This window comes from Phlebotomus papatasi, chromosome 1, assembly GCF_024763615.1.
Source record: "Phlebotomus papatasi isolate M1 chromosome 1, Ppap_2.1, whole genome shotgun sequence".
In the NCBI taxonomy this organism is placed as follows: domain Eukaryota; kingdom Metazoa; phylum Arthropoda; class Insecta; order Diptera; family Psychodidae; genus Phlebotomus; species Phlebotomus papatasi.
This window is the reverse complement of record NC_077222.1, coordinates 18264670-18279727: the sequence shown is the minus strand read 5'-3', so window position 1 is coordinate 18279727 and position 15058 is coordinate 18264670. Positions and strand designations below refer to the sequence as shown.

Below are 15058 nucleotides of genomic sequence, written 5' to 3'. Positions count from 1 at the left end.
AAAGGACGTTATGGTCTTCGTATGAATTTAACATTGATGGTCTACGGTCTATGGTCTACGTATGAATTTAAAAATTGAGGTAAAAATTGTCCAATTAGAATGTTAAATAAAAAAAATCAAAATATCATATGCTAAAAATAATTAAAACAGCTCATTTTATTATGAAACTGTTTTTTAAAGATCTTACCTGTAGAAAACTCGATGTCTGGGCATTCCACTTTTCCTCTGGCCTTCCGTGCCATGTATTTAGCACCGACAAACACACTTTGCCATCATTGTAGAGATTAGGATTGAATCTAACGGTGTGTCGCCCAGTGGTTTCGAGATTGATCATCATGGGCGAATTCGGATAGTCGGGCGGGAAGAAGACATCAAATTCGAAACAGCCATTGGCATAGGGAGTGTCCGCTGGACCCGTAATCAGCACCTTCATAACATCCAGCCGATCAGTGTCGCATCTAACAAACACCGAACTGCTGTAGGACAGTGGGAGACTCGTGGACAGAGTCACAGTCTCCTGAGCGAGTCTTTTAACTCGAACAGGATGATATCGATCACCAGACATCCTCATGTTACTCTCAAAGTGATACGACACCACAAATCTATAGCCATTCTCAGTCTCTGAAATCATCTCGTAAGTGTCTACGAGAGGGACATCAAGGACGATTAGTTTCATCACAAAAGAATTTGGATTAAGTAAAACTTACCAAATTGCAACTTCTTCATTATCTCCATGTATCTCTGTTCAATTGATCGTGATGTCGGACGCTCAATTGTTGGTGCATCTTCAATGGTGCTGGGCATTTTATCGGCATTTGTGGCTCTCAATACGAGAAAAGTGGTATCCTGAATGTCAGGAATCAGTAATGCAAGTCCCTCATCGTCACCCTCATCGACACAAGAGACAAAAACACGTCCCTTCGCGCTCGATTTCTTGTTGAATCTATAGCAAAAGAAGTTTTATATGAGAACGAATGCATCAAGCTTTGTATGATGATCGGATTGGTGAGATGATTGTTGCTCAGAATAGCCATTAGTCGTAACTCACTTGGTCCGTAAATCAGGAATTCTCAAAACTTCATAGGAAAATAGGGTAAATGTCCTAATTCAAAACCATTTCCAGGTGCTTTAATTTTGACAGAAGATTCAACACATTAAGTTAATATTTTTTCTGAAGAGAATTACATAAATTTGCTCCTTGACTCTTCTAGAATATTACTGTTTAGTGAAAATTCTTTAGATATAATTTGAAAACTTCTTAAATACAAGAAAAATACGCGAGTGTAAAATGCGAGTGTAAATGGAGACAAGGGAAAGTTTCTAATTGGAGACAAACAGTGTAAGTGAAACCGCGACGAGACTTCCAAAACCTTGTTGAGTTGCTCTTGAGTGCAGGATTTGTTCTTATTCCTGACCTTTTCTCCTTTCCCATCTAAAACAATAAGAAAATCTCTCCAAAAAAATCATATTTCCGGAGTTTCCTATTGAAGCATTTGCAGTTACTTCAGTAAAACCCTTTTTGTTCACGAAATAGGTAATTATTTCATTTGAAAACTTCACGTACCGTTAACAATAAAGATTAGCAACTTAATTTAACTAAAAGTAGCCAGAAATATGACATAAATGTTAAACAAAACGAATAAACAACAGTCACCTCATTGTGTTTTTCATTGGAAAACATGGTCGATCTATGAAAAATTCGATGGTGAAAAGGTACACTTTTAATTTTTCTGAGAAATTAAAAAATTAAAATTTGTGAATATGAATGGATTTTCGCTTTATTTGGAGCAAAATTAACTAAATAATGAAACTGTGTTATAGAAAATATATAAATAAAATAATTTAGTACTGTATTTATCGTGAAAACAATGACGTTTCCATTTGGAGTAGCGAAAAATTTCCATTTGGAGTAGGTTTTGAATTAGTTTAATTTACCCTACTTGATTTTAAACCACTCAATACTGAAGGCATTGAGAGGTGAGAAGACAAAAAGCCACTCCTCTGGTCGGGGAGCACAGCCCGCTTCCCTGGGCGACCTCTTTGCTCGACGTCGAGAGAGAGAATGGTAAGAGATATCTACTTCCAATCTTCGACGATTCTTCCATGCTTTGTTGGTTTATTTCGAAAACAGCTCCCAGATTTTTTTTTCATTCTCAAAGATATTTTGGAGGTAGTCAAGGCAAATATTTCAACCTTAATGCCTTCGCCACACCCCTCAGCTCGGTATAATTTAATGAAATCGAAATTCGCGTTATTTTCTTTCTCAAAATATTTGCATAAGTCTACATCACTCTTTCGGTCTCGAAATTAGATTAAACTAAATTTAATTTGGTATAATGTTCAAAATAAGAAGAAGAGTGCGAAAAAGTAGGATACACATATGCAAAGTTTTTAAGAAAGAAAGGGATATGAATTTGGAATTTATGAAATTTTCCTGATCTAAAAGATGTGCCGGAGCCATAAACATATTCGAAAAATATTTCAATATCGATTTATATAGTTTAACTACTTTGGAGGGCCTATTTTTCAAATTTTGCTTAAATTTGGATTTTTTTGAAAGATCTTGAGATTTCCGTTGTAGGGGAAAGTGCGCTACCTTCGGACGATTCAAGCTTCGTATCACTTATTGTTTTTCTTTATTCCTAATGGATTTGACTTAGGGCTATTTTCAAGAAATTTGTGGCGATCAAAACTTTGATCTAGAAATCTAAATAATTCAAAATACTGAAAATAAAGTATTCCATCTAAAACGAAATTTGACTAATTCTTTCCCTTTGAAATCTCTTATACCGTTAAAATTTTTTTGAAGATTTCATCCACTTCATTTTAAAAACAATCAAATATAATAAAATTATTAGAAAAAACTCACTTGAGACGACTGGCATAAGTGTCCACACAGCTCTTCATGTTGGAAAGCAGAGTAGCGATGGATATGGTATTGCCATTTTCATTTTGCTGTGGCAGAAGAAGTGAAACAAGTTGATTGGATAAAGCAATAGCTCTCAAAAGTTGCAAAATAGCCCTGTACAGTGGAATATGTCGAGTAATGTCCAAAACTGCAAAAGAAATTCCTCTTTCAGAAGCCTGTCCTTTCTTTTTTTGGAGGAATGGCAATCCCTGAAAACAAAACTCACCAGAATCATTCCTCAGGTATGAACACAGTGCTGGAATTAAGCAAGATTGCTGGAGAAGCTCGAAGAAAATCGGTGGCAATTCGGGTGCAATATCACTTGTCTCGTGATAACCTCCTTCATCATTAACCCCTTGAGGAATTTTATCTCCCGGATTAATGTAACTTGAAAGTGCCTGAAGCAGTACAGTAACATGTTCCTCCTCATACTTTTGCCTCAGCAGAGCCTGTTCAACATCCCAGGACTGCTGAGTGGAACCTGTACCAAAGCCCGTTCCCTTAGCCCAATACACATGACTCTTGTCATCGGATGTTAAATTCTCTTCGCCACCAATCGCATTCCCCGTTGGGGTTGCGGTCTTCTGGGCAGCCACAGAGACATCAGCTTGGGGCAAGATAACACTGGCACTTGCTGAACTCTCTCCACTTGCCGGGGCACTCTGTTGCGAGTGATGCGTGAAGATACTCAGGCAATTTAACACGAGATTTATGGCACCCACTTCAATCACCATTCTCCTCAGCAGAACCCCATCATCAGTTGTGAGTGGAGAACTGTCCAGGAGTTGGCGAAAAACTTCAAAAGGCAACGTCGGAAGGGTGGAAGCCAGCGACAGGCTATAGATTTCATCTGGGAAATTGCAAAATGCAAAAATTCATCAATGGGAACTAATGATAAAAATGATAGGCCTAAATTGGCTTACGCTAGATGACAAGGGCATAGCTAGAATTTTAGTAAGAGGAGGACCAAATTTGAAATAATCTGGTGGTATTTCAGAATAATTTTGAAGGATTTTCGCCCTAAAAGAACGTTTTTCGAACGCAAGGAACAAGTTGTCTGGAAAAATCCAGTTTTAATCCATTTTTTTTTAATCTGAACTTATTGGCCAATTAATAAAATTGTTTACTAATGCCCAACGCACAATAACTTTTGTTTGTAACCATGTTTTCAAAATTTCCTATGAGAATGAGCGAGATGACTAGATCTCTAGATCTTATTCACTCTCATTGAAATGTCAAAAACATGTTTACTAAACAAAAGTTATCGTGCGTTGGACATAACACAGAAAAAAACATTTCCAAAAATGTTCGTAAATGTTTTGAATTCCCACTGGGGTCTTACGAAATGCTCATAAATTGTACAATCCATAAAAAAGTTCGTAAAAGTTTGTATATCTTCACAAAGATTGTTTGTAACGTAATTACTTGACGAGCATTTTTTGTTCTTTTACAAACATTTGTACGTACATTTTTGATTTTTTTTTACAATACTTTACGAATAAATGACAAAATTTTACGAACATTTTTTGTGTATTTACGAACACTTACGAACAAAAGTTTGTAAAAGAACAAAATTGCTCGTCAAATGATCATGTTACGAATAATGTTTGTGAAAAATTATAAACTTTTACGAACATGTTTGTGGGTTATACGATTTACGAGCATTTCACTAGTCCTCAGTAGGAATTCACAAATATTTACGAACAATTTTACGAAATATTTTTTTCTGTGTAGGGTGGAATCACCACTTCTCGCCAGTGCTCCACTTCTCGCCACGTATATTGAAATCGCTATTTTTCATGATTTATGAAATAAATGAGCCGCAAAGTTACTTGTATTTTTATTGCTGCTACGTACAGAGTCGAAAAACACTCATTTTTTGTTTTGAATTTAAATGTTTGAGCATTTTTTAGAGAAATATTTTAAGCAAGTGCATCGAATCCAATATTTCTTACCAAATATAGTAAGTGTCATGAAACTTTTATCGAACAATATTTCCGATTTTGAATCAATAATTTGCCTATTGAACATTTAATTACATTCGACAAATACATAAAATTTGTATTTAGTTAGTTAATATTTCATTTTATATTATTTTTATATAAAAATGAGCCATGGCGGAAAGTGGTAATATTCTAAAATTGATTCACCACCTGTCGCCATAGCTTTTCAGCTTTCTCAGTTGTCAAATCTACTTTGTTTTCTTTCTGCAATAGTCTAATAATTTGATTTCTCAAATAAAAGTGAAGAAAAATCATTTAATGTGAGTGATAATAAGGTGATCATGAGGAAAAAGAAATGCTGAATGTATTCTTTGCATAATATTGCTCAAAATAATCGAGTTTGAACTTTTTCAAGTGGGTTGCGAGAAGTGGTTACGGAACTGGCGAAAAGTGGTAAAAAGTGGCGACGAAGTGGTTATTTTTGCATTGTTAATAAAAATCAGTTTTTTATGTACTCCCGCGTTGAATTGTAGGACAATTGTTTTGAAGAATCTAGAGCCAATGTATCTAAGTAGCTTTGTGTCAAATTTGAGTTATCTGATAATAACGGGTCAAAAGTTATAATACAATTAATTTAACTTTTTCCTAAAAGTGGCGATAAGTGGTTACTCCACCTAGGAACTATTCTTCGTGAAAATTCTGTAATCTAATCCCTTTCTGCACTGATTTTGATTATTTTATTGTTTCGGATACACTGAGAAAAAAACAGGTGTGCGCGATTAACTTTTTTTCCTCATAACTTTGACACTTTTAAGGTATAAAAATATATCAACATTTTTTAATGTTAATTTTACACCTTTTTAAGCGTAGAAACAACATGAAAAAGTGTAACGTTAACCCTTAATACACATAAAAAAGGGTAATATTTACATCGTTTTCGGATCAATACTGCAGGGTAAAATAAACATTTCTGGAATGTAATTTTAACTTTTTCGGATTTCTCGCAGTGTCCGATTTTCCGATTCTGAATTCTTTTCGAAAATAGTCAAAATCCGATTTTGACTATTTTTAAAATCGGGATCAATCCAGAGGTTAAAGTATTAAATAAAACGGGATCCTGAGTCCTAGAACCCTGAAATATGATAATCCCGAAATCTCAGGATATAGACTGGGCCAGGCTATTCAGAGGCCTGGGATATTCGGGGTTCCGAAATTTCTGAATTTTGGGACATTAGGAGCCATGGGATTTCGGGACTCTGAAATATACGGGGTTCCAGGATTTCGAAACCGCGAAATATTGGAAGCTCTGGAATTTAGAAACCCTCGAATATTCAAGGTTCCGGAATTTTTGGATCTCGGTATATTCGGGGTCCCAGTATTTAGGGTTCCTGGGATATTTCGGGACTCAAGGATATTCGGGATCTTGGGACTTCAGAAAACCTAAGGTATATTCGGGGTCTTAAGGCCTTTAGAAATCTGAGATTATTCGGGGTCCCGGAATTTAGTAAGGCTCCCGGAATATTCAGATTCTAGAAATTTCGGAAACCCGGAATATTCAGGATCCCGGGACTTCAAAACCCCGAGGGATATTCGGGATCTCAGGATTTAGGGATCTCGGAAGATTCAGGGTCCCGGAATTTAGGGACCCCGGAATATTCGGAGTCCCGGAGGACTTAAGAATTTCGAGGGATATTCGAGGTCGCAGGATTTAAGAATTTTTCAATTTATTGACAACTTATTAGACGAACATCACAAAAAATAAGAATCCCAACCAAAATTGAATAATATTATGACAAAATATTGATCTACTTACTTCCTTCTCCATCGCCCGTGACCCCAAGGACAAGCCTCAGAAGGCACTGAGCCCGAGTCTTATCCCTCAGCAGGACATCCGAATACGGCGGCAGGCGCAGGAAGAGTCCGAAGGCCGAAAGAGAGTGCTGAGGAACTGAGGAGATGGCTGGCAATTTTGAACCTTGTTCAGCCATCCCATCATCCAGATCCTCGTAGATGTCATCATTGGCCTCTACTTTCACCCACTCACTGGTCGGCGGACTCTTATCCTTCTCCTGGTGCACTCCATTGGACTTTGGTGTATCTGGGTAGACTGTGGGCAGGTAGTGAGCCAAGAGGGATAGCCCTCCATGACTCGAGAAGATCTGCAGCGGCGACGGGAGTGGTTCAAAGTCAGAGGCTTTTATGAGAGTGTCATCACTGATATCATCCGGCTGCTTGCGTCCCTGCACCAAACTCAAGTTGATGCAGGGCGTTGAGAGGGAAATGCCCGAGGAATGGAGCATGGCAAGAATTTGTGAAACTGTCGTGTCGGAAGTCAAAATGACTCCCGGACACGCCATGTGCATCAACTGTGCACAGTTTGTCATCTGATTGGTATTCAGAGACTCGTCGTTTCGAAGTCCTGAAAACAGAAATTGAGCTATTTGTTTGCTAGCTATATGTTTTTCTAGCCTAAAATCAAATGCTATGGAATGGTAATTTCCAACTTTTTTTTTCTAAAGCTTTTACAACATACAAAGTTTGACAGACTGCCGTTGGTGGCGCTTACATCGCAAAACGGGAAACAATATAGAACGTAAAGAATTTACAAAATATATCAAGAGATTCTGTTATTTGAACGAGTTTTATTTCTCTTAGTAAAAAGAAAATATTTGATGTGCTTTATAAGGAGGCGTGGTTATAAATTTAAGCCACGCCTTTTCTAGAAGTTTTGAGCAGACAAAATTGAAATTCTTGTAGTTTAACATTTCAGGTTAACAGTTTAGAAAGCAACGTAATTATGAAAATGAGACTCTACTCCAAAATAAAAAAAAATATAAGAAGCTGAGGATAATTTTAGAATATTTAGCCACGCCCAGTTTTAAATGTGCCATTATTGCCACAACTGGAAAGTTTCAATGGGTAACTCATTTCCATTTTTTCTGATAAGGGTTTCTGGTTTCTCGGGTTTCGCGATGCAAAGAGTGGGTTTCTCGGGTTTCGCGATGCAGACACTGGGTTTCTCGGGTTTCGCAATGCAATTTTTGGGTTTCTCGGGTTTCGCGATGCAGAAATTGGGTTTCTCGGGTTTCGCGATGCAGAAATTGGGTTTCTCGGGTTTCGCGATGCAGAAATTGGATTCCTCGGGTTTCGCGATGCAGAAATTGGGTTTCTCGATGCAAAAAGTAGGTTTCTCGGGTTTCACGATGCAAAAAGTGGGTTTCTCGGGTTTCGCGATGCAGAAATTGGGTTTCTCGGGTTTCGCGATGCAGAAATTGGGTTTCGCGATGCAAAAAGTGGATTTCTCGGGTTTCGCGATGCAGAAATTGGGTTTCTCGGGTTTCGCGATGCAAAAAGTGGGTTTCTCGGGTTTCGCGATGCAAAATGTGGGTTTCTCGGGTTTCGCGAAGCGTTTCTCGGACAGCTCGGAAGCCTTCCAGCTCGAGCCGAAAGCTCTGGAAAGAGTTGTTTTTCCTCACAGTTGATACCATCCTACCGACGATATCCAGTTCCCTAATATCATAATGTATTTCTTATGAATTTTGGGGGCGTGGCCTAAATTTACTGATACGCTCCGCCCCACGCTCATTAAGGACATGAAAAAATAAACAAATAAAAAAGGTATCTTTCGTTAGGCCATCATAAGTATTGAAAAAATGCACATTTAAAAAGATGTGAAGAAAGCGCCACCATCGGCAGTTTACTGAACTTCGAATGTTCTGAAAACTGCTATTCAGAGTTTATTGCTCCCTAAATGATGAACTTACGCAAAAGTGGAAGTAACTCTTTGGCTTTCAGTGCTGCAGCCTGATTCCTCACATCCTTCAGTCTCTTATCTTTGGCTGTAACTCCAGCAGCAACACTCAGCACTTCCAGACCCTGGCCCAGAGCCATCTCGAAGAGATCATTCTTGGACGAATACTTTCCGCCGCTGCTTGATGAATTCTGCCCACCCGTCGATGTGCCATTGCTGCTGACCGATCCATTCCCGGAAACTGTGACATGGGACGTCGAGGGATTGGCCTGTTCTGTATTGGGTGCTTTGGCATCCGTGGATTGTGTGCTTGGCAGCATATTGGAGAAGACTGTGATGCAACTCTCGAGGATTTCCTGGCACTTTGTATGGGTGCTCATGAGAAAGAGGAGATTGTGTGTGTTTGGTCTCCTCGACGGATGATTGCTGATGAGTACGTTACCCTGCTCCCTTCTATGCAATGACATATCACTCTTAACGGAGATAAGTATACGTTCACTCTCCAGAAGGAGCTGTAGCACCAATCTTCTCGTAAAGCCTGAAATACTCTGTTTCAGACTCTTCCCACCATTGGGTTTTCTGATCACAGATATGAGGATAACAGTAAGCGTATCTTGATTTTTCGGATGACACGCCGTCACCTTGGACAGAAACTTTATCATACTGTCTTCGAGGTAGGAGAAATTCGTCTCAATTTGCCCATCGGAATTCAAAGGACGAATGTTGCAGAGAATATCCAGAAGAGGTTTCCAGAACACCGATCCCTCGAATGATCCCAACCAATCTCTCATGCTGCCTTCAGTGCAGATTTCCGAGAAGAAATTGAGTATTTCCGCACAGGTGGGAACACTAACCATTGGATACTTTTTCGTGCGACTATCCATCTTTGTGCTCTCAACTTTAGCAGAATCTGTGAGGCAGGAAGTTTCCATTGTTTCTGCTGATTCTTCTCCGGACGTTGTTGTATTTGAGATTTTATGACAGAATTCCAGTATAACCGAAGTGAGGAGGCGTGGAAGTCCTGAATCTAGGAGTTGATGAATGGCTAGGGTTGATTGGCAAGCAAGAGCAATTGTTGAGAGTTGACTTTTGGTCAGATTGAGCTCTGAAATGTCTTCAATCACCAAATGACTGTACCATTCAGCTGTATCTGATTCCTCCTGTTTCGTATCATCCGTCATACCCGTATCCTTCCGATCATCTGAAATACAGGCTTCCAGACCTGTTGACAGATTCGGCACCAGAACATTCATCCTTCGCAGCAGAAGAGGGAACATTTCAGGTTTGATGCAACAAATGGAACAGAGCATGGCATCAAAAGCCTTCTTCAAGGGTTCGCTGTTGTCCAGGATCAGTGTCCATTTGTACACAGACTGAAACAGTTCTTTCGTTATCAATCCTTCAAGATCCGCAGCCAGTTGTTTCGTATGAACTGTCCATAGAATCGAAGCTAGGCACTTGATAAATCCACTATAGGGATTTGTTGGATGAACAAGATTCTCATAGATACTATCATAGAGAGTCTGTACCCAGTTAACCATAGCTTCCACACGATCCCTGGTAAATTCATCTTGATGCACACAGAGATCATACAACAAATCCGACACGGAATCATTGCAGAGTTTCAGGCATTGTGGAACTGTATTCTTCAGGAGAATATTGATTAGCCTCAGTCCAAGTTCTTTGCTGAAAAGCCCCAGTTTCACCAGAACCACTTCGAGATCTTGCATGGCAATAGTCGAGGTTTGAGGAGCTACATTGAGGAGAGAACAACAAGCTTCTAGGAAGTCTGGGAAGTTGGCAGCAGCCGAGATCACAGCATTTGCAATGGTTTCCTGATTTTTGTACGAAGCTACAATGAAACATCTACCAAGGACACGTAACCAACCTAAACTGGATTTTGCCAGATTCTCCTCATCCATCAGATGATCCCCAAGCAACGACGACTTATTGATGTCACTAAAAGTGGTTGTTCCATAAATTGAGATCTGTGTTAAACCAATATTCGAACTATCCCTCGGACGATAGAGCCTCAGAACGATACTTGTTGCAATTTCCGGTTGATTCAACTTCAACCGAATACAAGTCAAACCAATCGTCGGCATGGGCTGAGAAATGGGAATAGGAGGCATTGAGTTGTCCCTGGTGATCTCCACAGCTACAGCATACGGACAGGAAGCCAGGGACAGAAGATGAGGCTGCAACTGGATCTCGTACAACAAAACAGCCGTTGGGAAAGTTATCGTGAGATCAACATACGATTCATTTGGATAAAACATATAATTCCAAGCTGCTGTCCTGGCCCTTCGATGAGACGGCGTTGGAATCTGGATCAAGACATCCGCTTGCTGTGCCGTAGAAATATCCGATGAAATACTACAGAACGGTGCAAAATTGATCAATCCATCAACCGATTTGACATTTGCCTGAGAACTCTTCTTATTCCCATTGGCATTGGCCGAATTGGAAGCTTGAGCAATATTTGGCGTCAAATGCTGCATAATCATAGACACAAGTCCTGGTTGCATATTCACCATTGATCTATTACTCCTCACCAGACTATGGCAGAGAACCTTAATCCCTCCCATTTCAGTGAATATCGCCACAGTGGCTGGTGCATCTAAAACCCTCAGAATGAACCACAAAAATGGCTCAGACAGTTGTAACTTTGGCAGAGCCTGACGAAAAGTCGTATTGAGGAACTGATAGATAGGTCTAACGACCAAAACAGGCTGAGATGCCTTCTTACTCAGCAACATCAAAAGCTGAAAAACAGCATCAGCTACAGTCTGTGGCTCCCCAAAGGCACTATTTGTGTCCAATGGATTGACACTCGAGTACATGGCTGAAGCTGCCAATAGAGCAAAAGATGAACTAGAACAGTGAGACAGTGAACCAAGCAATCTCGTCATTGTTGGATAGTGCTGCAAAACAGTATCAGCCACACAGGCAACTTTAGCCCGATTCTGCTGCTCACTATTCTGCTGTTCAGCCTTTATCTCATCCGTCTGACTCTCAAAAGATTCACTGAGGGCATCACCACTCCCACCGGCTTCATCACCATCACGCGGAAGAGCTGTCTGTACGAGAATTGTGGAAAGTTTGAGGAGATTGACCAAGAGCGAATTGTCCGAAACACTTTTAGTTTTTGCCGTATTTTCTGGTCCTAGAACAGTTGCAAAGAGATTTCCAAATGCATTGTAGTTCTTGCTGTTGTCCGTTGACTTCTGGCAGTACATTTTCTCAGTGTTGGAAATATTATTGTAGACGAGGAAAGCTGCAAGGGAGAAAGTTTTGCCTTATGATTCCAAACCTTCAGAATCCCTTGAAAAATTTATTTAGGGAAACTTTGAAGGGGATTGGTTAGAATTTTGGCACGTAAATTGGGAAACGATATGAGAAGTGTCTTGGATGGTATGTTGTATGTGCTAAAAAGGGATCTTGATGGTTGTTGTCAATGGTTAAATCTCTTAGATATAACTAGACAGTCTTGAATAGATAAATTTAGATACTAGAGAAACCTTTAAAAAAAACCATGAAAGACTTAAAATTTCAATCTGATTATATCTTCACCTTGAAATGTATTTCTACTTTAACGAAAGTCTGATGATTTTGTCAGATTAATTTTAATCAGGAGAAAAGAAGACTAACGGGGGTTGCTAACGGTTCACTCAAGTGTCGATCTGCTGATTTTTCTACAAGATCGTTTCGATCTGTAGATCTAACGATTTCTACAGAAATCGAACTGATCATTTGAACTCTACAAAGATCGTACCGAAATGTCGATCTCTCAAAATAATCGTGCCGATCTTTGCGTTTCTTGTACAAATCGACAAATCCATGCGAAAAATCGTGTCGATCTGTTGATCTTTACGAAACTTGTAAAGATCGACAAATCTCTGCAAAAATCGTGTCGATCTGTTGATCTTTGCAAAACTTGTACAGATCAACAAATCTATGCGAAAATCGTTCCGATCTGTTGATCTTTACGAAACTTGAACAGATAGGCAAATCTCTGCAAAAATCGTGCCGATTTTGATCTTTGCGAAACTTGTATAGATCGACAAATCTATGCGAAAATCGTTCCGATCCATTGATCTTTACGAAACTTGTACAGATCGACAAAATCGTTCCGATCTGTTGATCTTTGCGTTTCTTGTACAGATCAACAAATCTCTGCAAAAATCGTTCCGATCTGTTGATCTTTACGAAACTTGTTCAGATCGAGAAATCTATGCGAAAATCGTGCCGATCTGTTGATCTTTACGAAACTTGTTCAGATCGACAAATCTATGCGAAAATCGAACCGATCTGTTGATCTTTGCGAAACTTGTACAGATCGACATATCTATGCAAAAATCGTACCGATCTGTTAATCTTTGAGAAACTTGTTCATATCGACAAATCTATTCGAAAATCGTTCCTATCTGTTGATCTTTGCGAAACTTGTACAGATCGACAAATCTATAAGAAAATCGTTCCGATCTGTTGATCTTTACCATTGTCTTTGGATCTAAAGACAATGTCTTTACGAAACTTGAACAGATCTACTAATCTCTGCAAAAATCGTTCTGATCTGTTGATTTTTACAAAACTTGTATAAATCGGCAAATCACTCTAAAAATCGTGCCGATCTACCGTTCTGTCGACATCTGCAAAAATCGTGTAGATGTTTCACACGAAAGTTCTGTCGATTCGTCTATTTTCCCCACACGGTTCACTAAGAGTTTTTATCACTTGTTTTTGATTTTTGACACAAATTCAATTTTTTTTCTCGAAATAATGATGGTTTCTGATTATAGGATTTCTGATTTTGATTTTTTTTCATTTAACACTGGAAAAAGTTCAAACAAAGAATACTAGAAATGTACTTACAGACACTCTCGATAATGCTCATGGCTATTCCTAAATCAGTCTTTTCGTATTGATAGGAAATGAGCTCTTTGATAAGTTGATTTTGAGCATCAATTGGACCTTGCTGATTGGCAATTGCACCATTTGGTTGAATCAGACTCTGTAGCACCCTCAAGAGCGTCTCCTTCAGTTTTCTCTTCGTATTACACTTTTCACTTTGCACTTCCAATCTCTTAAACAACTCATGGAGCAATTTGCAAGCCGTTGGACCAGACTGCAAAATATTTACATCTGTTTTCTTTGTATCAAAATTAAAGAAAAACACAAATTAGAAACTTACACATCGACTGACATCGAAGACTGATGAGCACATGTCACTTCCCGAGAAAAATCTCAACAGCATCTTCTCAAAGTTCTGATTGTTCACAATGAAACTTCCCATTCTGGCATAGTGACTCTGATTGAGATCCTCAGAAGTGTATTCAGCATTCATCCAGTCAAAGTTGTTGCTATTGCAAGCCAGAGCCAAGCATTGGAATCCCAAGCACCAGGCTCGGAGTTTGATATTTGGATGCCAAGAAAGAGCTGACAGTAATCCCTGAATGGCATTCCGACCAAAAGGTATCCGTGGAGCTTCCATTGCCATAAAATTGCCCGTTGGTGTCTTATCTCCCAATTCTCCATTGAGCGTCAGCCACATTTGCAACACTTGCTCAAGATTCAGCCAGGATTCATGAAAGTCCGAGAAGATGTTATCAAAGACCAGAATAAGCATAATGTGAGTTGGATAGCCTTGAGTATATTCCGGACAAGACCAAGCCTGAACAATGTGCTCAGGCCATGGAGGAAGTTCCACAGTTGCCTCAAAGATTTCCCCATCGGCAGGAACTGGAGGCCAATTGGCAAACAAATTGAGCGATGCTGCCATTGAGAGGCGACGCAGAGCTATCTCAATATTGCTCTCCAGGCCATACTCCAAACGAGCATCCATGGCACAAGAAACACTCCTTGAGAAGAAAGATCTGCAAAGCAATTTACAAATTTCTATCCTCAATGGCACTCGAAAAGAAGATAATCTTCATTTTATGTAAATTTTTTTTAACTAAAACAATTCATTGTTTTATCGTCCAATTCTGTTCAATAATCTTAGATTTCTACGCGGAGGTCAGAAAGACCAAAAGCAATTGATGTCGCCTATCTGCAAGAATTACTGGAGGAAGGCGATAAGATTATCTTGCAGAGGTATTTAACATGATTCATTGAAGTATATTCAAAAGCTTAAAAAAGTTCTTTAGACTTTAGCTGGAAACTGTCAAGATTAGTGTGAAATATCACTGAAACTTTTGAGTTGATTTTAAATTTTAACTTAAAAAAAAGGAAAAACATTTTTGGGCAATAAATAATCAAAATCACTCGGAGAACACTTTTCGCAACAAATCTTTGTGTTTCAGACGATTTCTGAGAAATGCCGTCACGCTGTTTGTCCGTCTGTCTGTCCGGCTGTCGCCAGCTCTAGAGGCCAAACGGTTAGAGATAGCGACTTGAGGCCTAAGAGGAACCCCTCCCATAAGTCGACCCAAGGATCATTAACATACTCCTCAT

At 39.2% G+C, this 15058-nt stretch overlaps 1 protein-coding gene across 3 annotated transcripts in view; it reads right to left on the bottom strand.

Moving 5' to 3' along the window:
• LOC129798011 (baculoviral IAP repeat-containing protein 6) overlaps window positions 1-15058 on the bottom strand; it is a 54297-nt gene that overhangs the window by 6948 nt on the left and 32291 nt on the right. For all 3 annotated transcript variants that reach the window (XM_055840941.1, XM_055840942.1, XM_055840943.1), the window contains 8 exons: window positions 13797-14478; window positions 13478-13730; window positions 8616-11879; window positions 6665-7270; window positions 3135-3758; window positions 2870-3056; window positions 708-943; window positions 188-642 (listed from right to left, as the gene is read on the bottom strand). In XM_055840941.1, coding sequence (XP_055696916.1) covers window positions 188-642; window positions 708-943; window positions 2870-3056; window positions 3135-3758; window positions 6665-7270; window positions 8616-11879; window positions 13478-13730; window positions 13797-14478 — 6307 coding nt within the window. The remainder of the gene's footprint in view (window positions 1-187; window positions 643-707; window positions 944-2869; window positions 3057-3134; window positions 3759-6664; window positions 7271-8615; window positions 11880-13477; window positions 13731-13796; window positions 14479-15058) is intronic.